The 27099-nt window shown below is 36.8% G+C and overlaps 2 protein-coding genes across 2 annotated transcripts in view; both read right to left on the minus strand.

The window, feature by feature from the left end:
- LOC125226807 (carotenoid isomerooxygenase) overlaps positions 1–27099 on the minus strand; it is a 37176-nt gene that overhangs the window by 5996 nt on the left and 4081 nt on the right. Inside the window, exons 5-14 of the mRNA XM_048130915.1 lie at positions 26425–26535; positions 21962–22059; positions 21478–21558; positions 17226–17306; positions 16183–16307; positions 15016–15192; positions 14223–14379; positions 13484–13545; positions 13030–13128; positions 10993–11169 (exon numbers count right to left, since the gene is read on the minus strand). Of these exons, the coding sequence (XP_047986872.1) occupies positions 10993–11169; positions 13030–13128; positions 13484–13545; positions 14223–14379; positions 15016–15192; positions 16183–16307; positions 17226–17306; positions 21478–21558; positions 21962–22059; positions 26425–26535 (1168 nt within the window). The remainder of the gene's footprint in view (positions 1–10992; positions 11170–13029; positions 13129–13483; positions 13546–14222; positions 14380–15015; positions 15193–16182; positions 16308–17225; positions 17307–21477; positions 21559–21961; positions 22060–26424; positions 26536–27099) is intronic.
- On the minus strand, positions 912–1695 carry LOC125226821. Its single transcript, XM_048130937.1, has 2 exons — positions 1671–1695; positions 912–1343 (listed from the first exon to the last, which is right to left on the minus strand). Exons 1-2 carry the CDS (start codon positions 1674–1676, stop codon positions 978–980), a joined length of 372 nt encoding a protein of 123 aa, XP_047986894.1. The 5' UTR covers positions 1677–1695; the 3' UTR covers positions 912–977.

Here is a 27099-nt window from a genome sequence, read left to right on the forward strand (position 1 = left end):
CAGTTACAAGCGCTTAGATTTAAAGCTTTCTATACGGCCGGAGCTTTTTCGCAAGTTCTCAATTTTATTTCTTTCTCCTTTACTCCAATCAAGGCGTTATTAGCGCGACGGGGAAAGATGCACGAGCGGAAAGCAGTGTTTTCAGTAGTAGTGTAATATTGGTGCACCTGGATCAAAGAAGATCCAGGTGCCACCAATATTACACATTAGAATACTAATTTGAATCGATCGATCATTCAAATACTCATTTTGCATCCATTCAAGATGTCACGTATTCAAGTAGTGAGGTATTATAATGCTAGTAGGTACATCTAGCTACCACCAATATTACACATTATAATAGGTACTAATTCGAATCGATCGATCATTAAAAAATTTTTCGTTCACTTAAGAAGTCTCATATTCAAGAAGTGAGGTAGCAGAATACTTGTAGATTGTAGGTAAATGTAACTGCAATAAATATTACACGTTCGAATACTTTTCAAAGCAATCCAAGAAATCATCATTCAAATATTAATTTCGTCTCCATTCAAGAAGTCATGTATTCAATGGAACTAGCGAGATAGGAGAATGCTTGTACTAGGTACATCTAGTTGACTCGTTTTACCTACCTATTCAAATATGTGCTAATTTTACATCAATTAAGGAAGTCATGTATTTAAGAGGGGGATATTTAGAATATTAGTAGGTAATTAACACGTATAACTATAATCGAGTTTTTGTATACATTGAGGTATGTAATCTGAAATCTCTAAATAGAAATGTCTACCCGATATGAGTAATGATTTTGATTTCGTACTGATGAGTTAGGTACTGTTCTCTTAATAAGATATTATTTTATAGTTTTATGTACCTACTCTAGGTAATTAACATTGAGGTAAAAGTTGGATATAGTTAAATGAAATTACGTGTACTTTTATAATGTTTATTAACTTAAGAACTATGTTCATATTACACAATCACATTAAATTGTACCCTTATTCGATGGTGTACCCATGTGGCGTATCTGAGGACAAACCTTCGTCTATCTTGTCAATTACTCTACGCGTTAATTCGTAAACTTGGTCTAATAACGTATTTTTCACTACATATTGGGCACACAGCTCGGCATTACATTTACATATATGTTCAAAGTTCTCATTCAATTTGTTACTGTCGTAAATTTCTATTTTGATGACTTTTGTACCTCCATTCCGATGTGGTTTTTTGATAAACGAGTAAACGGGTGTTGCCTTCCTCTTGACCCCCAAGGACAGACGTCTCACCCCTGACTCCCGTTCACTCTGACTTTGAGTTTGGGATGATGCCAAAGGAACGAAGTTGAATAGGTGTTCTGATGTATCCTGTAATTAATAATTAAGTTATTAGTTTAATGTTAACTACGAGTATTAACTTTTAATTAAATGAAAACTTGAAATAAGTTACATTAATAATAAAATATTTTATTGCACACAAAAAAAAAACATAAGTTACAGAGAAATCCGATGAAATTAACGAAGTAGGTGACTACAGGTGGACTTAGCGCTAAGCAGACACATACATTAAAAATTGTATTTACTTAATTATTATTTTATATCAATTACGTATGAGTAATGTAACCATTATAATTTGAAATTATTTTATAATAATAATACAAACACTCACTCTAAAAAAAAAGAACGGGTACTTACCGACATATTTTCCGTAGAACTAATCGCGTTGAATTTGTTTGTTTGTTTGAAAAAAATATTATTAAAACCTAATGTAAAGAATGTATCCATATTTAATGAAAACTTTGTGGCTTTGTTTAGACCGCCCGATTTATATTGGATTTACAGTTTTAGAATTGGCAAAAACACATTTATATCAATTTCATTATAATTTCATTAAAAAAACGTACAAAGAAAACGTGAAACTCTGTTATACTGATACTGATAGCCTTCTTTATAACATTATTACTGATGACTTTTACAATGATCTAAATAAAAACATATCAAAATATGATACTAGTAATTATGACCACAATAACCCTTATGGTATACCTAAACTAAATGCTAAAGTACCTGGTTTATTTAAAGATGAATTTGGTGGTACGGTAATTACTGAATTTATTGGATTAAGAGCAAAACTGTACTGTTTAAAAAATGTAAAGAAGACAATAACGAAAGCAAAAGGTGTCACAAAACCTATAACGAATAAATTAAGAATTAAACATTTTGACAAAGTTTTGCAAACAAAAAAAGTGTATACCCATAATATGAATATGATTCGATCAATCAAACATGTTTTATATTCACAGCAAGTTGATAAAGTAGTTTTAAACTGCAACGATGATAAAAGGCAGATATTGCCTGACAATATACAAACATTACCATGGGGGCACTGTAAGACTATATTTTAAATTATATAATAATGTGATACTAAAATTTGTTTTTGTTTGTTTTTTTTTTGTACCTATCTGTAATAATCTCCAGAAATTTAATAAATGTATTTACTCTGTTAATCAATTGTTTTATTTATGTTAAGACATATCCTATAAAAAGCGTTGAGATATCATATTTTTTTCATAATAACAATGAAATTCATTAAGCATACCCAAACTCTGGAAGTAAATAATATAATCGTTGAAAATGACGTGCATAAAAATACAAGACATAGTACATTATTACCTAATACAATCCGCTGTATAATATGTGGACCTTCAAACTGTGGTAAAACTAATGTAATATTAAATTTATTATTACATGAAAATGGTCTAAAGTTTAAAAATATCTATTTGTATTCAAAGACCGCTTTTCAGCCAAAATATCGCTACCTCCAACTAATTATGGAGAAAATTCCAGATGCTAACTTTTTAATATTTAATGACAATAAAGACGTTATCCATCCAAATGATGCTATGACCAATTCAATCATGATTTTCGATGATGTTGTATGTGAAAATCAAGTGAACATTAGGAATTACTTTGCTATGGGAAGACATCGACAAATTGATTGTTTTTATTTATCGCAAACTTACTCCAAAATTCCGAAGCAACTGTTAAGAGACAATGTGAATCTCTTAATTGTTTTTAAACAAGATGATACTAACTTAAAACATATATACAATGAACATGTAAACACCGATATGGATTGGATAAAATTTAAAGAACTTTGTTCAATTATATGGGATGATTGTTTTAGCTTTTTATTAATTAATAAAGATTGTACACTAGATAAAGGACGATATAGACAGGGGTTTGATACATTTATTTACTTTTAAATTTCCCATTATTTAATGTTTTAAATGTTGACGAAGGCTCACTTGAAACTGAGTGCTCGTATTAAAAGGTTGGTGTCAAGACTGCTGAAATGGATACACATTTAAAAGATCAACTTATCAAAGCAGTAGATAACATAAAAAACAAAATAAAGAAGATAAATAATGAAGAACATGAAAATAATATTAATTTAAAAAAGTTTTTAAACCTATTACTGAACCATTAGAAAACCTCGTTATGCAAAGTTCTTTTGTTAAACCAGCTATTAACATGACTACAAGTACAGATACGAGTGACAAATCTCAGAATTTAAATGATTCTATAGGATACAAAAATTTCAAAGAGATAATTGCTCCTGATCAGCATTCAGAATATTATGAATACTCTAATGTTAGTAATAAAACTTCTCAAGAACAAAATAATGATACACTTCTATCTCTAAAAAAAGAAGACATGATTGATTTATATGAGGACATCAATATACCATTCGGGATTCGTAGCACGAATAAAAAGTTGATGATGGGTAATTCTGATGTATACTTGTCTTTGGTAAATAAGACTTCCGATACTGAAAAACAATATGTTATTACTATAGACAACAAAAAATTTGAATTAACCGCAGGGTTGAAAGAACTATTGATGCGAAACAAACCCAATCTCAGTCTTGTTACTGAAAAAGATAAAACTGAATACAAAGAAATGTTAACCCGTACAAACGCACATAAACGAGATTTTGATCCAAACGGAAAATTAAAAGGAGACAAAGGTATAAAATATTGCAGTATTATCAAACCTCTCTTTTCACAATTACTTGACACTAACATTAAAACAGGTGGTAACTTACCTGCATTAAAACATTATAAAAGTAACACAGATTATATTTATTGGGATGATCCAAATGAATTAATTGAAAGGCTTAAACTTTTGATTGCATCCAAAGACGCTGGAAACACCAACCATGATAATGAAATTATATCAATTATTGAAGAATTAAAGGAAGCCGGTATTGTAAAGCAATAAAATAAATTGAAATATTATGTTAATGCTCAGTGAATAAATAAACGTGTCTTAGACATGACAAATAACAATGATATTTATAATTGTAAAGCAGAATTTAATAAAGTATTAAGTATAAAGGAGGAAAATATATTATCTAATACAATAAATACAGAAATAATAAACAAAATCGATGCCTGTATGAAAAAGGTGATGAATATAGATAAAAACATTTCGGTTTTAATGAATCGAGTAACAAAAGTTGAAAAGAATATTTCTAACAAAGAATTTGAATATAATATTAATAAACATTATGAGCAAAGCGGACGTCGTAAATGAAATTCATAAAAATGCAAGGGTGAATTTTCCTCGAAGAAGCGTCATTTTAAGAGATATTGATGACCTCTGGCAAGCAGATTTAATAGATATGCAGACTTTTTCAAAACTGAATGCTGGTTATAAGTACATATTAGTGATTATTGACTGTTTCTCAAAATACGCTTGGGCATTTCCACTCAAACGTAAGACTAAAGAAACCGTATCCAAAATGTTTGAAACATTATTATCAAGAGGACGTAAACCAATCAATTTACAAACAGACAGGGGTAATGAATTTTATAATAGTAATTTCAGAAAAGTTGTTCAAAAATATAATATTAATCATTACTCTACATTTTCCACCAAAAAGGCATCAATAGTTGAAAGACTTATAAGAACTCTTAAAGCTAAGCTGTATAAGGAGTTTAGTCTGAAGGGTAATTATAAATGGGTCGATGGAACTCTTGACCAGAAAGTTTCAGAATATAATCATACTTTTCATAGGACGGTGGGAAGAGCGCCGATCACGATCAATCGTAGTAATAAAGGAGTTGTATTACAAAGATACATTAAGAATTTACTAACAAAGAAAAACCCGGTTTGCAAAAGGTTTCGTATTGGAGATTTTGTAAGAGTTAGCAAGTATAAAGGATGTTTCGAGAAACGATTTACCCCTAATTGGTCAACAGAAATATTTAAGATAACTAATGTTCGAAATACTAACCCCACTACATATTATCTAGAAGACGCCAAGCGTAGGCCTATTTTAGGAGCATTCTATGCGCAAGAAATTCAGAAAACTTTGCATCCTCAAGTTTATCTTGTTGAAAGAGTGTTAAAACGTAAAGGAAATAAAGTATATGTTAAGTGGCTCGGCCTTCCACCGAGTGAAAATAGTTGGATTGATAAGACAAATCGTTTGTAATCGGGTTTAAATTTACTTTCACTGTTTTGTACACTCATTTGTATTTCAAACTCTACACTATAGAGACCAGTACAGACATATCCAACATTTAAATCTATTTCATAAAAAATGAAACGCACGAGAAATAATTCTGAAAACGAAAATAAGAAGAAACTTAGCAATCAGAAATTTGGAGCTGGCTTAAAGAAAACTTTTAATAATCTTGTTTCACACACTAAAAGACATATCAGTAATCTAAAGCCAAAATGTAAGAACATGCTAATGGAATTAGCGTATGCTGCTGCTCAAGAATTAGCATCGGACTTGCCTATACAATTACCCAGAGTGATACCAGTACCTAAAACTGGCGGATTTCTACCATTGATTCCAATTTTAGCAGGATTATCGGCTACAGGAAGTTTAGCAGGAGGTGTTGCGGGAATAAGAAAAGCTATTAACCATTATAAATCAGCAAAACGACAACTAGCTAAATTAAAGAGACATAATATGAAAATGGAGGGTAAATGTATTGGAAAAGGAGTGCATCTTAAACCCTACAAGGGTGGACTAGGAATTTATGTTACAAATAAAAAAAACTAGATGGCAGGCTACCCAATAGAGCATTGAGTAATATCGATATAATAAAACATTCGAAAAGTATTCCTTACTTTCGTGGTGTATTCATGAGAGATGAATTACCACCAAAACCATTACCGATGGAATGTGGTGTGATTAATTTAGATTCATCTGAAAATAACGGTACTCACTGGGTAGCCTATGGAAAAAATAAAAATTATATTGAATATTTTGATAGTTACGGAAATTTAAAACCTCCAAAGGAATTCATAAAATATATGGGAGCTAATATACGCTATAATTACGATAATATACAAAAAAATCATTTATTTAACTGTGGGCATTTATGTTTAAAATTTCTGAATTCATTCTGGCAGAAATATTATTAAATAAGTAAACTTATGTGTTTAATAAGACCAAAAACATAATACAACAATATTATAATAAACGATATCTTCTACCGTATCACATTCAACCTCGAACAGTGTCTAGAATCGGGTGTTAAGCATACGTTTACATAATTTTACCTTACAAAATCAAGTGATACATTATGTATGTTTTCAATAAAAGCGGAATTACAAGAATACCATCGAATATTCAACTCCCAGTCTTCAAAGGAGCAAGTCGATTAAATTCTAGCAAGAGAATTACTAAGAGCAATAAGTTATTTCTTCGTTCTCTTGGGTTTAAAATAAAATAAAATACTTATAATAAGATGTTGCATATCACAGATATTCCACAACAAGATAATTCAATTGAAAGCTATACCATCCATTCATACAATCCCTACAATCATAGCTTTAAGGAAAATGACGAAATCAGGATACCTATAAATCAACAAGATGTGTATGTATTACCATCTGCAAGCTCCATTTACATTGAAGGGTATGCAAGTGTATGGCGAGTAGATGCTGGTGGGAAAAAATAACAAAAGATGTAAATTTTACAAATAACCCCATATTATTTTTGTTCAAAGATATAAGTTACGAACTAAATGGGATTGAAATTGACCGGAATAAAAATTGCGGGATTACTACAACGATGAAATCTCTTATTTCAATGAATGAAGGAGAAAGTAAGAACGCTGCATTGTGGGGTTGGGATCTAAGCGGGAGTATTCTAAAGCAAGGTCATTTCTCCATTATAATACCTCTGAATAAAGTGCTTGGCTTCGCGGAAGATTATAATAAGATTTTAGTCAACTGTAGGCATGAACTTGTACTAAACAGAAGTAATTCAGTTTTAAATAGTGTTGTACTTGAAGAAAATGATCAAGTTCAAATTGATATCCATAAAATCCAATGGCGGGTACCACATGTTAGAGTTTCTGACCGTAATAGATTGCCACTACTAAAGTGCTTAGAGAAAGATCGATCTATACAACTAGCATTCCGGAATTGGGATTTGTATGAATATCCACTTTTACCTAAAACAACAAAACATGCATGGTCAGTAAAAACCGCTTCCCAGTTAGAAAAGCCTAGATATGTTATATTAGCATTACAGACTGATAGAAAACTAAACAAACTAAAAAATTCTACTATATTTGATCACTGCAATATAACTAACGTCAAATTATTTTTAAATTCACAGTACTTTCCATACGATCCTCTTAATTTAAAATTTAGCGAAGACAAATTTAGTATATTATACGAAATGTATGCTAACTTTCGTCAGTCGTATTATGGGGTCGGTGTCGATCCTCTGCTTAATCTGAACACATTAAAAAAAACTCCTTTATTTGTAATAGACTGCTCAAGGCAGAACGATTCATTAAAAACTGGCCCAGTTGACGTTCGAATAGAAATCGAGTCCTCAGAAGACATACCTGATAAAACGACAGCCTATTGTTTAATTATAAACGATCGGCTTGTCGAGTATAAACCTTTGAGTAATATAGTAAGGAAATTATCATGAATGTGATTTTGGATGTTCAAGGATTTAAAAATGAAAATAATCAATTTATACCAAAAGAAGTGGCGATTATTTCTCAAAAAAGTTTTCTTGTGTTTCTGATCAGCCCTCCCCATCCGTTCTATACCTTAACAAAGAAAGAACGTTCACAAGTCTCTTGGGTGGAAAAATACAAAGGAATATTATGGAATGAAGGCTATGTATCATATTTTAATTATAAGAATTTGATTGTTGATTACTGTAAAGATAAACACATTTATACAAAAGGTTATGAAAAAGTGCAGTGGGTGAAAGAAATAACAGACAGTGATAATGTTTATAATTTAGAACATTTTGACTGCCCAAATTTAAAGACTTTATGCGAAAAATATTCAAATAAATGTGATATTCAAAATTGTATATATCATGCTAATGTCTGCGCTTTTAAAAATGTATCATGCCTGAATAAGTGGTGTATAGAAAATAATGTTTTTTTTACAAAATAAAATATAATCATGAATACCTGTGTTATTATTTTAAAATTATGATGATCTATAAAACAAAATAATATAGGTAATAAGTAATTTTAGTACCATCATAAATATCAAACCTAAAGTCACTCGAACCAATTTGCAAATAAATAATCAATTAAAAATGGACAACAATGTGGAAGACATCGATGAAGTTCTTATTTATCAATGTCATATACCGACATGGACACCATATATTATACTGGTTTTCGAGTATTGGCATGAGTAATCAGAAAAGATAAATGGTTCGTATAGACTTGGTTACAAATTTGAATGTTTGAGTGTTACTTTTAGAATTGAATCTGATAAATCAGAACTTACTAACATCCTGCTACCTCACTACTTGAAAAGGTGACTTCTTGAATGGACACAAAATGAGTAATTATTTGAATGATCGATCGATTAAAATTAGTATTCTAATGTGTAATATTGGTGGCACCTGGATCTTCTTTGATCCAGGTGCACCAATATTACACTACTTTCAGTAGGCCCTAGCCTAGCAGTGTGATACTATACAGCACGACCACGGATGATTTTATTAATTCTGATGCGGTACAAATTCAGCATAGCAGTGACTGCGTGTGCGACTCACGCGTAGACGCGCAGGCCGCGTAACCAACCAATCCGTAGCGAACGAAAGGCAATGAGGGTTTTCTGAATCGTGTTTTCACCAGGTGGCTACACTGAGGTGCCAGGTCTTTCTGATAGCAAACTTCAAAATCCCCCAATCATATCATATTCAATGGACATTTATTTGATTGGTGTATTTTGAAGCTTGATGCCAGAAAGACTTGGCTTCTCATTATCGCCACCTGACGGAAAAAACGATTCAGATCAGAATTTATTGACTCTGTAGGACCAATACAGAAGAACGATAGAGTGTACCATGTACGCTCGAATACATCACCTTTTAATATTGTAGGTAAAGATTTTTTGACTTGATAGGTAAAACTGTAATTTCCACACAAAATATTGTTATATTATTATTAGCATCAGGATTGAAGTGTCAGTGATTATGATTGAAAAGAACCTAAAAACACCAGGATCTGTGATAATCATGCATTCATTTTTTTTTTTTGAAAAAGCTCTGCCATCATACCACTCGTCTTGTGTTACGGTGTGCCATAAACCACAATATCTTAGAATTAAATAAGTATTATGAGTATTAACTTAACATCAGTTTTAAAAATACTGGGAAAAGTTTATCTTCGAAACTTACAAAAAATTAAAGCTCTAAACTATGATATCCGCCGGGCACGCACAGACAGCATCTCGCTCACACACGCTCAGTGAGAACGAGAGGAGAGCCAGAACATGGATTGCCAACAACGAGGGCAACCCACATTCCACGTTTCATGATAAGTGCGCCGTTGCTATAAAGGACGTCAATTTATAAGATACTTACGAATACAATATAGGTTACTAACTTTGCGCGAATAAACACAATATTTTATTTTTGTTTAGGTAATACATAAACTAACTGTTTTACATAAACTACATAAGTAACTAGTCGAGACTCCATTGTCATATCACTAACAGACCCTCTAGCACAACTTGCCTTGTCACGCGCGAGGCCATACTTGAAGTCGTGCTTGATGTATGGACTCGCGCGTGAGAAGGCAAATTGTGCTAAAGGGTCAGATATGTACCTAATGCAAAATTTCCCGTGCTTTCCGTCCTTCACATCTGACTGTTCAACCAGTGTTCGCGCTTTTCAAAAGTCACTCTATTCAACGCAGCTGTCGGGTTTTTTTCTTTGGATATTTTTGTGACTATGAGAAGTTAAGGTAATGTGGGCGAAAATTGAAGATTGATTGATTTTTTTCCTGAAGGTTAAGATGAAATATGTTATTTATCGTAAAGCCCTACAGGCGGCTTTTTATCATAACCCGCAATAAAAACCCTTAAATTTTCCCCCACCTTACCTTACATAGTTCTCTGATGACTGGCATATATCAGTGCATTATTTGAGGCCTAGTCTAGGGTTGTCATACATCGCACACCACATGTCCCCGTTTCAAGCTTAACATCGTGGTGTCTCCGTGAATTCTGGGGCCTATTTCTCGAAGCTACAAGTTACAATTTACAAGTGGTAGTCACTGTCTAATATGTCAAGTTGGAAAGAGACTTCCGCTTGTAATTTGTAACTGGGCATTTTCACGAAAAAATATTCAAAAACTTTTTTTTCAAAAATTTAAATTTAATGTTTTTCCTACTCAGAATCACGAGCCCTTTCGATCTTACTAGGTAAAAAAAATCGTCCCAAATTTAATTTTTCCACTTCGTTACCATTTTTCAAACATTTTATACAGCGGTTACAAAGTGGACAGAATGTGAAAAAATAGAAAATTTTGGGACCATCTTTGTGTCTCTTGTTTTTTGTCCTAGATCGAAAGGGCTCGTGATTCTGAGTAGGAAAAACATAAAATTTACCTACCTACCTTTGAATTTTTTTTTGGTGATTTTCTTGCGAATGCCCAACTTTCAGTTTTGAGAAATGGGCCACAGAGGTATGTATACGTCTGACAAGCCTAACCTACACCCGCTCGGGCAGAAACCAGCCGTGCAGACACTTGGGCGCGGGCGAGGGCGTGCGGAAGCAGACGCGCGCGAGCTCGCGCAGGGTCGCCGCCTCCAGCACCAGCAGCGCCACGGCGCGCGCGTCGCCCGCTCCGTGCACCACTGCGCTCAGCAACACGCCCTCATCTTCGGCCTACATACAAGCAAAGAGGATAGAGTATTATAGAGAGTTACTGTCAAAGTAAAATATGTAATCACAGTGCGTAGACTGCCATCTCTCGACACAAGCTTAAAACTTTTAAACATCAATTTTGACAATTTGGACCATATTCTTAGCCTGATATGTGTTAAAATGTCATATATTAATATTAGCGCCATCTAGCCGAGCGTCCTCCAAAGGTGTAACGCCATCTAGGCCACCGTACCTTTTTCTATATGGTTCTGAGATACGTTTTTTAGGGTTCCGTAGTCAACTAGGAAGCCTTATAGTTTCGCCATGTCTGTCTGTCCGTCCGTCCGTCCGCTGATAATCTCAGTGACCGTTAGCACTAGAAAGCTGAAATTTGGTATCAATATGTATATCAATCACGCCGACAAAGTAGTAAAATAAAAAGTGGAAAAAAATGTTTTGTTAGGGTACCCCCCCCCCACTACACGTAAAGTGAGGACTGTTTTTTTTTTCATTTCAACCCCAACGTGTGATATATTGTTGGATAGGTATTTAAAAATGAATAAGGGTTTACTAAAATCTTATTTTGATAATATTCATATTTTCGGAAATAATCGCTCCTAAAGGAAAAAAAAAGTGTGTGTGTGTCCCCCTCTAACTTTTGAACCATATGTTTAAAAAATATGAAAAAAATCACAAAAGTAGAACTTTATAAAGACTTTCTAGGAAAATTATTTTAAACTTGATAGGTTCAGTAGTTTTTGAGAAAAATACGGAAAACTACGGAACCTACACTGAACGTGGCCCGACACGCTCTTGGCCGGTTTTTTCTTTCCTTAGACTGTAGCTGTCTACACGGAGTTACATATGTCTTTGATATAAGTAACATCATCGTCTTCAACAGCTTAAATACTAAACTGGCACAGGCCTCAGGGAGCTCGGCTCATGATTTGTTTTGGCTGTAGGCCATTGGGTTCTAATATGTATGTGATTTGAAGACACGAGCACACCTCGGACACTGGCGATCAAATATATGAAAGAGGCGCGTTCCTAGCACACAGTCTAAGCTCGTGTAGGTGAACGCGTACTATGCTTGTATGAGTGAAATAAGACAGGTCGACTGTTCGCGTTTTTGACAGGCGGTAACTGTAAGGTAGCCGAGAGGGGGTGGGCGGTACTTTCAGCGGGGAGCGGAAGTGGCTATACTTAATGATAGTACTCTTTATTATACTGTGACACAGGTACGGTATGTAAGGGAGACAGGGGTAAGTGTAAACAACTTGACTCTTGAGGTATTAAGAGGATACGGTAGCGAAAATGCTAAAATGGAAAGGAGCTCCCCTTTCAACTTGGGAATTTTAGTTAAATATACAAGTGTTATTAACTAGATTTATCGAAAAAAAATTGTCTATTAAGAACAACTCAGTCAAAAGATATTTCAAAAAATCTTTAAAATCGAGGTTCCGCTCTCGACTCCTTCCTCCTTCAAAACTTAATCAATCGGAACGAAATTTGAGAATCTGAATAACAATGAAATAATCTATGTCGGACCGTTTAGCTTTTTTGGTTAATTGTTACCAATCTTAAGTATCACACCTTTTTTTGCGCCACAATGAAAAAGGCCGTTTTTTGGAAATTTTTGATTGGCTCTAGAGTCTTTAAAAAGCAGAATATCAAAAAAATCAAAACGGTCCAACACAGATAAAAATAATAACAATCTGTGTTGAAAAAATCATTGCTCTATCTTCAAAAACCAGGGAGGAAATAGTCGAGAGCGTTTGTATAGAGAATTGACCCCTACCGTATCGTCTTAAGGTCTGCAGTTATCGCAGTTCTATATGGACCAGAAATGAATAAAATTGTATTACGCGTGTAAATATATACCTTAGCGCCCGGTCTCGGAACGAAGATGGGCTCGCTGGGGTAGCAGTCCACGTCGCACCACGTCCGCGTCTCACCCGTCGCCGTGTCCACTTTGATGATCTGTAACCAACACGTTCACCCCGTTATACTTATTATATGTATGTATAGGTGATAGCCTGTCCGATTTCCATAATCAATTTCGCCATACATTTATTATTGCAACAATTTCTACAAACTTCTTCGGATTTCCTTTGGACATTGATGAGTCAGAAAGTCAGACTAAGCTGTAGCGAATGTAGAATGTTAGCATAAATTTAATGTCAAACTTCTATAAAATTATGAAAATTATATATAATAACTAGCAATAAACTCTGTGCTTCAAATACACTGCAGAGTTAACTTAGCTTAACTCTAGTAGTTTCACAGAATTTATATGTACCTACGCTTCCTTACTTCTTTTTACGTAATTTCTTACCAGTCCTGGGTTTTCCACGTCGACATCTGAACTAATCGCGTAGAAGAAACGATATGGTTTTCCTGAAAAAAAAAATTGTTTACCACAGACCTTAGCAAATGAGACGTATTTTGTTTGACTTAAACTTTTACTTCCACGCTGCGCTCTAAGACTGAATAGACGTAGCTCGAAAAGTGGCTAATGGCCGGTTGCATCAAACCGTTGGTCACCTTTAAAGCGTTCGTTAAATTTTATTGTATGGGAAGTTCTACAGGCGTCTGCTGCGTGACGATGATGTGTCTGTCAAATGTGGTTGATGCTACTGGCAATAAGTTGAAATGGGATTGAGCTCTAATGCCATTTCAACTTATTAACTTACTTACTTACATTTCAACTTACTTTTAGCTGCCGAATGACGAACGACTTGCAGGCCAAGATAACCAGCAGTGGGACACATTGGGCTCTAAATAATAAAAATATAAGAGTCCTCGTGTCGGGCTCGGACAGCGGCTTGGGCCGCCCGCGGTACCATTCCGCGCAATCTGCGTTGCTTAATGCCTGTTCTACAGAATAGTACTGATCATAGTGACCTGCGCGTGCCGCGGTGGGTCCAGCCTCCAGCCGCGGAACCACTCCGCGTAGTTTGCGTTGCTTTGCATCGATTGAAATCGCCTATACCAAAAAGGTGCCTACGCCAAGTAGACAAAAAAGCGGCCGTAGCATCCTTTATTACGATTTACAAAGGGCTGTAGTCACCTACCATTGTACAGGTCGTAGTGTATCCTGGGCGTCTCGCAGCCGAGGTCGGCCAGTAGGCGAGGCGCCACACGCGTGAGACGGGGGGCGTCAAGTGGGATCTCGAGCCGCTTGGGCCGCCCGCGGAACCACTCCGCGTAGTCTGCGTTGCTTTGCATCGACTGAAATCGCTCATTTTAAGTACGATATCGTGAAATGCCACAAATGTAGCCCCTCAGATCAGAAACGACTACGAGATTCGAAGTTGTAGCCTTTGACATAAGTGAGTTTACCATCAGAGCTGTTTTAATATTTCGGAGATTTAATTAAGATAGGTACTTAGGTAGGCTTTTTGCTATCCACTTCCCTTGACGAAAACTCACGGCTTTTGTGGTTCTGGTTTTTAACCCCCGACGCAAAAACGACGGGGTAGGTATTATAAGTTTGACCTGTCTATCTGTTTGTTTGTCTGTCTGTTTGTGTGTGTCTGTCTCTGGCATCGTAGCTCCTAAACGGATAAACCGAATTAGATTTAGCTTTTTTTGTTTGAAAGCTGAATTAGTCGGGAGTGCCGTATTTCATAAAAATAGGTCCACTATTTCGAAGATTTTCTCAAAGTTTTAATTTTGTGGTTAGGTTATTACATACACACAGTATACATAAACACACATTTAGGAGTTGAAAGAAAAACGAAATAAAGGTCCCACATCCCACAGTCTACTTCTACGACACCCGAGGAAGGAAAGAGGGTGGTGAAATACTTAACCCGTTCCACATGAAACATATTACACACATAAAAGAGAACAAATGGGACTTACTTCAATGGCCTGGATGTACATAGCATCTATCACCTTAGCGTCATTATACGCACAGATATCGACGATAAGCCTGCCGTCCTGCTCAAACGAGTTGATGATGTGGAGGTAAAACAAGGTGTCGGTCCGGTATCGCGTCACTTCTTTCCCAGTTTTCCGACTTATTAGAACGATGTGTGTCTGAAATCAAATTATATCAGACAAATAAGAAAAATCAAGCTCGTATGTCAACAAATAACTTTAAATTAAAACGAAAATATTAGTAAACTAATTCAATTCGATCAAGACAGAATAGTAATGGTTCACTGACAAGCCCCTAGTACGTATTCACAAAATGACTGTAACAAATAGACCGGCCCATGGTGGTGGTGGCATCGCGAACAAACACTGCCTAATATAAATCAGAAACGGCCACTCAAGGCCTCAAAATAAGGCATTAGTGGATATCGAACCGCCGACACCTAGCCGAAGTGTCGAGTCGCAGTTGACGCTACGTGGCGATAGAAATGCAATGCAGTCTGTCTCGGTCGCGCCACTAGACAGGGGACGTAGCCGAATGGCACATGCAAACGCTCACGAAACGACACGCTCGTAGATATCTATCTCTATCGTTCGTGCGTATTGGCGCGACAGGGCCAGACTACCTTTCGCGGCGTTTCGTTTTCGCAGAAATGCCATTTGGCTACGGCACCAGGGATAGGGAGGGGAAGCTACGATACGCTTACGAAGCGTAAGTGATTGTGACGTTAGCTACTAGATTAGATAGTATTTATATAGGATTTACATACTTCATACTAAGAATCGTACCTCGATTTTTAGCGCCACCTATTAAATACTATCATAACTACACTGATGATGCCTACAAATTTATTTATTTTTCAAAATGTATATTGACGTGATATTATGATTTTAAAATAAAGAAATATGTCATATGTTCTTATAAAAAATCAAAACACGCAAACATATTTGGGGAAAATATGATTTTGGCCACTTCCAGGCTGCAAACAGGGCCATCTAGTTTTAAGCCTAAAAGGCCCATACAATTTAGGGGTACGTTTTTTTTGTATGGGCTTTGGCAGTCCAGTGTTAAATCGTTCTTGTTAGATAGTATGCAATTATGATGTTAGCTAGACAGACGTTAGATCGATTAGATACCCTGGCTTGAATTACCTTGTGTTCCGGGTACCAGTGCAAGCTCTTGGCGAGAGGTTTGTTGGAGAGCTGGTTCCGCACCACGCCCACCAGCGACACCGACAGCGGCTGCTCGACTATCACGAAGTAGTTCTCCGTTATACCTGAAAGTATTATCATTGGTGAAAGGTTTATACTCGAAAATTAATTGCCCGATTCCAATTCTTGAAACAAAACGTCACTTTGACATTGCCGTATACAATCCAATATCGTATTTAAGAGTAATTTTTGACAACTAGGTATTAAAGTTTATAAGGGCCGGTTGCATCAAACCGTCTGTCACCGTTAAAGCATTCGTTAAACTTTATTGTATGGGAAGTTCCATAGACTTCTGCTGCGTGACGATGATGTGTCTATCAAATATGGTTGATGCAACTGGCCCTTAATCAGGCCATAGGTCTCGCTCCAGTTAGCCGAAATGTAATAGGGAACAAGGACCCTGTAGCCCTAACGCGTACGAAAACTTACGTGGGAATAAATCATTATTTTTAAAATATATAATTAATTATTGTTTTTTCTTTTTTTTAGTTATAAATTATCTATTCATCAAAATTTACATGTCAAAAAACACCTTAACTAGAAATAATTACCTACAAATGCATCGTTCATCTAAATCGGTTATGGCATTCAGAAGTGATGGTGGAACAAAGAATCTCACATACACACATACCTACATGAACGCTGAAAACAATACACTGATTTTTTCTTTGGGCAGTCGTGTAAAAAGTAATCAGTCAATACCGCTCCGCACCGATTCTGGAAGTAAAATCGCCGTCAATAGAAATTGTCAACAATGTAAACAAACCATTCTATAAAATATCAATATTCTAGCACAATTTTATTACTTTAAAGGTTGAGGATCATAATGTGACATGAATTGATTAAATAACACATGGATTCAGCCAGCATCTGATGAGTTAGAATGAAAATTAAAGACATTTTGACTACAAGGTTTGTTTACATTGTTCACAAGTTCTATTGACGGCGACTTTATTAATTAATTACTATTTTTTTTTATATACCAAAAGTATGCATATACGCCGGGTGTAGTGGCCACCGTGGTTTCATGCTGCCTACGACGCGAGCTCGCTCGAACATATCCCCTGAAACGAAGAATAAACAACACATTGTTACATATAAAAAATAACCTAACCACAAAATTAAAATTTTGAAAAAACCCCCGACATAGTGGACCGATTTCTTAAAACATGGATAAAGACATATATAACTCCGTATAGACAGATAAAGTTTTAGAAAAAAACGTACCTCAGTGCCATACAGAAAAAGGCACGGTGGCCTAGATGGCGTTACACCTTTGGGGTACTCTCAGCTAGATGGCGCTAATATTAATATTTGACATTTTAAAACATATCAAGCTAAGAATATGGGCCAAATTGTCAAAACTGAGGTTCAATAGTTTTAAGCCTGTGTCAAGAGATGGCAGTGTATGCACTGTGATTACACATTTTACTTCGACAGTAACTCTCTATAATACTCGATCCTCTTTGACATGGATAAAGAACACTCCCGAATAAATCAGCTTTAAAATAAACTAAATCGTAATCGGTTCATCCGTTCGGGAGCTACGATGCCATATACAGACAGACACACAGACAGACAGACATACAGACAGACAGCGAAACATGTTAAACTTATAACAGTTATAACCCCGACGTTTTAAAGTAAATACCTATTTTGTAATTAATTTATCTTTTATCTAAATATATAAAAGAAGAAGCTGACTGACTGACTGACTGACTGACATATCAACGCACAGCCGAAACCGCTGGTCCTAGAGATTTCAAATTTGGCACGTTGGTTCCTTATATAGTGTAGAGGAGCACTAAGAAAGGATTTTTCAAAATTCACCTCCTAAGGGGGTCAAATGGGGGTTCAAAGTTTGTATGGGGAAACAAGATTAGTTTGACTATTTTATTCGAAACTTCACAGGAAGATTCCTTAAGACATATGACTGAATACGTGTTTCAGGTTTTTTGAAAATTTAACCCCTAAAAGGGTGAAAAGGGGGTGATAAAGTCAAAAAATCAATATGGGTATCGTTTTTATGGTTTATCGGGTCGCTGATCACGATAAATACAACGTTTTTAAAATCTAACGAGGCGGAAGTGAAATACCTGTTGTGGTGCAATGGGGTTTAAATATCAAAAAAAAATATAAAAGAAGATATTGACTGACTGACTGACATATCAACACACAGCCGAAACCGCTGGTCCTAGAGATTTCAAATTTGGCACGTAGGTTCCTTATATGGTGTAGAGGAGCACTAAGAAAGGATTTTTCAAAATTCACCTCCTAAGGGGGTCAAATGGGGGTTCAAAGTTTGTATGGGGAAACAAGATTAGTTTGACTATTTTATTCGAAACTTCACAGGAAGATTCCTTAAGACATATGACTGAATACGTGTTTCAGGTTTTTTGAAAATTTAACTCCTAAAAGGGTGAAAACGGGGTGATAAAGTCAAAAAATCAATATGGGTATCGTTTTTATGGTTTATCGGGTCGCTGATCACGATAAATACAACGTTTTTAAAATCTAACGAGGCGGAAGTGAAATACCTTCTCCCCTGTTGTGGTGCAATGGGGTTTAAATATATAACAGAAGATATTGACTGACTGATTGATATATCAACACACAGCCGAAACCGCTGGTCCTAGAGATTTCAAATTTGGCACGTAGGTTCCTTATATAGTGTAGAGGAGCACTAAGAAAGGATTTTTCAAAATTCTCCTCTTAAAAGGGTGAAATGGGGGTTCAAAGTTTGTATGGGGAAACATGATTAGTTTGACTATTTTATTCGAAACTTCACAGGAGGATTCCTAAAGACATTATTATGACTAAATACATGTTTCAGGTTTTTTTGAAAATTTGACCCCTAAAGGGGTGCAAAGGGGGTAAAGTCAAAAACACAATATGGGTATCGTTTTTATGGTTTATCGGGTCGCTGATCACGATAAATACAACGATTTTAAAATCTAATGAGGTGGAAAAGAAATTTTCTCCCCTGTTGTTGTGCAATGGGGTTAAAATATCCAAAATAGCCATAAGTATAGCGTTAGTTTTTATCTTTACTTCTGGTTCAAGAGATTTCAAATTGACACGGAAGTTCCTTAGAGGAGCACTAAGAAAGGATTTTTCAAAGTTCACCTCCTAGCATGATAATTTGACAGGGGCAAGGACAGGGACAGGGCCAGGGACAGGGACAGGGACAGGGACAGGGACAGGGACAGGGACAGGGACAGGGACAGGGACAGGGACAGGGAGAGGGACAGGGACAGGGACAGGGTCAGGGACAGGGACAGGAACGGGATAGGGTTAGGGTTAGGGATAGGGATAGGGATAGGGATAGGGATAGGGATTGGGATTGGGATTGGGATTGGGGTTGGGGTTGGGATTGGGATTGGGATTGGGATAGGGATAGGGATAGGGATAGGGATAGGGATAGGGATTGGGATAGGGATAGGGATAGGGATAGGGATAGGGATAGGGATAGGGATAGGGATAGGGATAGGGATAGGGATAGGGATAGGGATAGGGATAGGGATAGGGATAGGGGTAGGGGTAGGGGTAGGGGTGGGGGTAGGGGTGGGGATAGGGATAGGGATAGGGATCTGGATAGGGATCGGGATCGGGATAGGGTTAGGGATAGGGATAGGGATATGGATAGGGATAGGGCTAGGGCTAGGTGTAGGGATCGGGATCGGGATCGGGATAGGGATAGGGATAGGGATAGGGATAGGGATAGGGATAGGGATAGGGATAGGGATAGGGAAAGGGAAAGGGATAGGGATAGGGATAGGGATAGGGATAGGGATAGGGATAGGGATAGGGATAGGGATAGGGATAGGGATAGGGATAGGGATAGGGATAGGGATAGGGATAGGGATAGGGATAGGATAGGGATAGGGATAGGGATAGGGATAGGGATAGGGATAGGGATAGGGATAGGGATAGGGATAGGGATAGGGATAGGGATAGGGATAGGGATAGGGATAGGGATAGGGATAGGGATAGGGATAGGGATAGGGATAGGGATAGGGATAGGGATAGGGATAGGGATAGGGATAGGGATAGGGATAGGGATAGGGATAGGGATAGGGATAGGGATAGGATAGGGATAGGGATAGGGATAGGGATAGGGATAGGGATAGGGATAGGGATAGGGATAGGGATAGGGATAGGGATAGGGATAGGGATAGGGATAGGGATAGGGATAGGGATAGGGATAGGGATAGGGATAGGGATAGGGATAGGGATAGGGATAGGGATAGGGATAGGGATAGGGATAGGGATAGGGATAGAAATAGGGATAAAAATAGGGGACGGGGACGGGGATAGGGATAGGGGAGGGACGGGGACAGAGACGGGACGGGAACGGGGACAAAGATAGAGATAGGGACGGGGATAAGAATAGGGATTGGGGTCGGAATAATCGGTCGGCAATCGATAACTAGGCAGTGTAAAATGCAGGTGGCTAAGTGGGAAGGTATTAGTAAGTAGGCATCGGCGAGTATCCTGCATCCGTAATAACTATTACATTCAATGTGCTGTAAGAAGATCGTTGTTTGCTTGCCTTTTATATGTTTACGTTTGCAATAAGTATAAGCAAAATGGAAAAAATTGTAAGCGATAATGCAAGGAAGTACTTTTTACCCTACCGACCATAGCGTCGAGATACTGGCTATGTGGGTTGTATGAAGTTTCCCCAGTATAAATATTTATATAGGTAAAATACATACATATTCGTACCTACTACCTACGCTGTGGTCGCTGTGTAACAATTCTACAATCATTGCAAGAATTTCTTTTAAAACAATAGGTGTAAGGTACAGTCAGCCAAAACCGGACCGTACAGCAAATATATCAGTTACAATGGCCTTCCAGTCGAGAATTGCCCCGCTTTACCTTAATCGAAATAATCGCGGACAGATGTACCTACAAAGAAACCTACGGATCCAAATGAAAATCTTATTTTTTGTAAACGTTTCAATAAGAATACTTTTATTACGCGGGCGAAGCCGCGGGTAAAAGCTAGTAAGTATTATAATAACGGTGCTTCTCTTCATAAACTAAAAATGTTGCCTAAAAAAATGATAACCCTCGAATGGTGAAGGCGTGTTTTTGTCCCACCATTAACCACTCCGCTGCGGTGGAATGGATCCCTACTATATTACTACTAACTAGGCATCTTTGACTAAGGTGAGACAATTGACAAGAGTGAGCAGTACATTTTACAGGATTATGATTGAAACGAACCTTTTTCCGTGAAGGGAAATTTGACCACGACATGCTGCAAGCGCCCTTTTATGAGAGACATGCCCACGTTATACACGTCTCCTGAAATCACACAGGAAAATAAACGTTAGTACTGAAATAAATACGCACGTATCGTGTGTAGCAAAAGTAAAAATTTATTTACATAAAACATCGCTGAAAATCAGCGCAAGAAAAGTCGCTTTCACAGTAAAAACAACTCTATCCAAATCAGTTTATCAGCAGACAGCATTTGGGTACAAACAACACCCAACGTCGATCCCACAAACGCTTCACGATTCGCTCACAATTCGTGAGCGGCTACGCACTGTAGTCGGAGTTAAATTAGTTTAATTATTTGATGTGGAACTGTGAACCGTCGAAACCAAAAATCTTTTAAATCTTTGTAGCTCAAGAATGGATTTCAACTTTTTGACGTTTTCTAACAAAGTCAAGCAGTTGCTAGTTTAATATAAAAGGTACTGACCATTAGGCATGACGTGGGGATGCGAGGTGTGGTTGACTAGCGCCAGGCTCTGTGTCAGGTTCCTCCGTCCCAGCGTGTCCAAGGTCACTGGGTCCACCCTAGAATATATTCAACCCTCAGATTTAATTACTTCTTCACACCGCTGCTCGAAGATGTGACAATAAGCGCTTTATATTCTGTGTAATAGGTATAGCTTGGTCAACGAGCGATTCTAGATGGAATGGCCGAAAGCAGAAAGTTTCACTACGGGATGTTGTTAGGGGTAGTCAGGAGACATACATACTAAAAGTCCTCGGACTTTGGACGTGAGCTCGAAGAGGGGGATGAAAAAAGGTCCCATTTTTTGGTTTTTTGCTCATATTTCAAAAACTATGCGTCAGACGAAATTTCGGTTTACTACACCTTGAAAGCTTATAAAATTCTCTATAACTTTGATCTAGAAACTTTTTTTCTATTCTTAACCATTATCTAGGTATGAGCTCCTAAAAACTGTTGATTTTTTAAAAATCGTTTCCCCCCCCATTTCTTGCTTCATACATTGCTCCATATCTTGAAAAATATTTATCTAAGACAAAAGTTTTCTTAAAAAATCTTGTATATCATTCAAATACCTTTCATAATATGTGTACATATGCTTCTGGGTCATGTACCGTTGAATAATTATACGACTTTAAAACGAAATGAAACAACAAATGTATGTGATAAACGTGTAAAATATGTATTTCATGAACATGATTGTATTACGATGCTGTACAAATGCATTCACACAACAGTGTAACAATACAATTAGCTGTACATAAAGGCCTTCTCACACCCACATCTACCACTACTACAATCTGTGGTGCACCGGCAAAATATTGACTTCATTCTCGAAATATTTCTTCCGGAGCAGCTGGTACTTTGGTTTGCACAGGAATCAGTAAGTTGCTTTCGTTCCGTGCCATGCCCATTCATCATCCTCCTTGCGTTATCCCGGCATTTGCCACGGCTCATGGGAGCCTGGGGTCCACTTTGGCAACTAATCCCAAGATTTGGCGTAGGCACTAGTTTTACGAAAGCGACTGCCATCTGACTTTCCAACCCGAAGGGACGGAAAGGACTCATTGGAATTAGTCCGGTTTCCTCACGATGTTTTCCTTCACCGAAAAGCGACTGGCAAATATCAAATGACATTTCGCACATAAGTTCAGAAAAAAGTCATTGGTACGAGCCGGGTTCGAACCCGCGACCTCCGGATCGAAAGTCAATGACACCCCCAGGAAAGAGGAAGACACTGATGATAACGGCGGGGAGGATATTGTCTAAGATACAGTTGTCACATCTGATCCAGATGACATGGAAGAAACAGTTTCAATTTGTTTGATTTATTTGGGACAACAAACACAGTAACACACAAGACGTTGTTTCACTTCTTACAGTTATAATAGAGAATTGCAGTGTTGACAGTAGTAAGGTGTGAGACCTACAGCATTTCAAACAAACAAAGAAGACCGATAATATCATCCCGCCCAAAGAGGCAGCGAGTAAATTAAAACACGTGTAAGTTATATCGATACCTCCTAAGGATACTGAGTCCAATAAGTCCTAGTTACCCTTCGGGTTGGAAAGTAAGAAGGCAGTCGCTTTCGTAAAACTAGTGCCTACGCCAAATCTTGGGATTAGTTGCCAAAGTGGACCCCAGGCTCCCATGAGCCGTGGCAAATGCCGGGATAACGCAAGGAGGATAATGAATGGGGATGGCACGGAACGAAAGCAACTTACTGATTCCTGTGCAAACCAAAGTACCAGCTGCTCCGGAAGAAATACTGAAGTCAATATTTTGCCGGTGCACCACAGATTGTAGTAGTGGTAGATGTGGGTGTGAGAAGGCCTTTATGTACAGCTAATTGTATTGTTACCTGTTGTGTGAATGCATTTATACAGCATCGTAATACAATCATGTTCATGAAATACATATTTTACACGTTTATCACATACATTTGTTGTTTCATTTCGTTTTAAAGTCGTATAATTATTCAACGGTACATGACCCAGAAACATATATTATATATACATATTATGAAAGGTATTTGAATGATCTACAAGATTTTTTAAGAAAACTTTTGTCTAAGATAAATATTTTTCAAGATATGGAGCAATGTATGAAGCAAGAAATGGGGGGGGAAACGATTTTTAAAAAATCAACAGTTTTAGGAGCTCATACCTAGATAATGGTTAAGAATAGAAAAAAGTTTCTAGGTCAAAGTTATAGAGAATTTTATAAGCTTTCAAAGTGTAGTAAACCAAAATTTCGTCTGACGCATAGTTTTTGAAATATGAGCAAAAAACCAAAAAATGGGACCTTTTTTCATCCCCCCCTCTTCGAGCTCACGTCCAAAGTCCGAGGACTTTTAGTATGTATGTCTCCTGACTATCTCTAACAACATCCCGTAGTGAAACTTTCTGCTTTCGGCCATTCCACCTAGACGGCCTTTGAGCATTCATTGACTGATCTAGTACAGTAATAACGTTTTCCCCTCACTAGCTCGGAAACACGTGTTTTGTCCTTTAATACCAGCGGGTAAAAACGCATTTTATCCACTAGTGGGTAAAGTAATTTGACCTTGAATAAAGTCAAATTAACTGCTTTAAAATTGATAAAAGTAGGTGAATCTAGTAATTAAGATGATTTACCACCTGTAGAACTACTGGAAGCAGTGATAAACGCATTAAATAACTATTTGTGCGCTCAATTTCATTAATAGTTATTTGTTTTACAAGGGGGAAGTTGTTGTTTAACCGCTCGTGTCAATATTCATACCCGAGCAAGCGAAAGATTCCAACATTAAACGCGAGCGTAGCGAATTTCAAAAAGTGGAATTTTGAGCGTTGAGAGGGCTTCAAGGCACGAAGGTTAAACAAACTTTGCCACCGAGTGAAATACAAAATTTTTCACCACACAACCCCCAACAAAATACTGACTACGTAAAACACTGTATAAAACATTAAACTAAATTAAATCTATCAACTTATCCAATATTTACTCGTACCTATCATTCAAAATTAGAAAATATAGAAAGAAAGAAAGAATAGTTATTTGTTATACAAGGGGGCAAAGTTGTATTTTAACGTCGAGTGTGGAATTGAAGAAACCGGCCAAGAGCGTGTCGGGCCACGCTCAGTGTAGGGTTCCGTAGTTTTTCGTATTTTTCTCAAAAACTACTAAACCCATCAAGTTCAAAACAATTTTCCTAGAAAGTCTTTATAAAGTTCTACTTTTGTGATTTTTTTCATATTTTTTAAACATATGGTTCAAAAGTTAGAGGGGGGGGACGCACTTTTTTTTTCCTTTAGGAGCGATTATTTCCGAAAATATTAATATCATCAAAAAACGATCTTAGTAAACCCTTATTCATTTTTCAATACCTATCCAACAATATATCACACGTTGGGGTTGGAATTTAAAAAAATATCAGCCCCCACTTTACATGTAGGGGGGGTACCCTAATAAAACATTTTTTTCCATTTTTTATTTTTGCACTTCGTTGGCGTGATTGATGTACATATTGGTACCAAATTTCAGCTTTCTAGTGCTAACGGTTACTGAGATTATCCGCGGACGGACGGACGGACGGACGGACGGACAGACAGACATGGCGAAACTATAAGGGTTCCTAGTTGACTACGGAACCCTAAAAACGAGCAAGTGAAAGGATTCTATAGTTGAACCACGAGCGAAGCGAGTAGTTTGAGAATAGAATCCTGAACTTGCGAGTTTTTTAACACACGAGAAGTAAAATACATTTGCACCCGAGTGTAACACAAAACTTTTCCCCTCACTATAGCGAGAAAACTATAACGCAAAAAATGCGTTTATCACTGCTTCCAGTAGTTCCACAAGTGGTAAATCATCTTTATTACTAGATTCACCTACTTTTGTCAATTTTAAAGAAGTTAATTTGACTTTATTCAAGGTCAAATTATAAAGTAATTCATCCACTAGTGGATAAAATGCGTTTTTACCCGCTGGTATTAAAGGACAAAACACGTGTTTCCGAGCTAGTGAGGGGAAAATATTTTTATTCAGGACGTTAACAATATTCCTTACGTCTACGATACACATTAATAGGTATTATATTAACGTCACTGAAAAGGTCTCCCCTCAGCATTTTGTCAAGTTACCTACCAGCCAACCAGCCTACCAGGTAACTTGACGCTGGTCTTCCGTGGAGACTTGTCCAAGCGATCGCGTCAGTACATATTTATAACAAAAATTAAACTTACGAGATATGGAAAGAGATTATAAATATTAAAACTAGAAGTTATCATTTATAGGTAAATTCTACCAGACAGCTTAAGACATCAAGTTAAAATTTGTATACAATTACTTTGCACTCTCGTGGATAAAATGAAATTTTGCTATCTGTTTTCGAATAGCAAAAAGAGCCATTACCAGTTGGCGTGGTGAAAAAGATATTATGTACCTATGAATGACCGGTCCCTCTGTGAAGGCATACATCTCGTCACCGAACGGGTACACGGATATCATGGCGTTGTCCGACATTGACTCTCCCGGGTTAAAAAGTGCCGAAACTCTGGAACATGGAAAATACAACCGTTATTTGTATAATATGTTAATACGCATAATCCATCATTTGTCAAAACTAGAAAAGATGCCAAACGGGTCATATAAAACGGGATTTCAGACTAGTTTCGTTATCATTAATTTCGCTTTTAGGTAACATTAGTATTGGATCATGACAAAAATGTTGCATAAAACATTAGGTATTTGTTAATTAAACGTCTCCTAATTATAATTGGTATGTGATTAACAATGAATATAAGTAATTTAAACAGTATTATCAACGGTTGTAAGTCTATTTCTTCATCTATGTATTAATACATTAATGAAATAGTACATTACGATACAAGTGCGTAAAAAAGGAAGTTCGAAACGAGTGGCGATAAATTAAAACACGACCGAAGGGAGTGTTTTAAATCGACACGAGTTACGAATTTCCTTTTTACACGTGTATCGTACGACGTTTTTCAGTACAGATGGACCTCCGAAGTTTCGACCTGGCATATAATGAACCACAACTCGCACTAGTGCGTAAAAAAAACACCATCTGTACTGAAAAAGTATATTATATATCTAA

Source organism: Leguminivora glycinivorella, chromosome 1 (assembly GCF_023078275.1).
Source record: "Leguminivora glycinivorella isolate SPB_JAAS2020 chromosome 1, LegGlyc_1.1, whole genome shotgun sequence".
Classification (NCBI taxonomy): domain Eukaryota; kingdom Metazoa; phylum Arthropoda; class Insecta; order Lepidoptera; family Tortricidae; genus Leguminivora; species Leguminivora glycinivorella.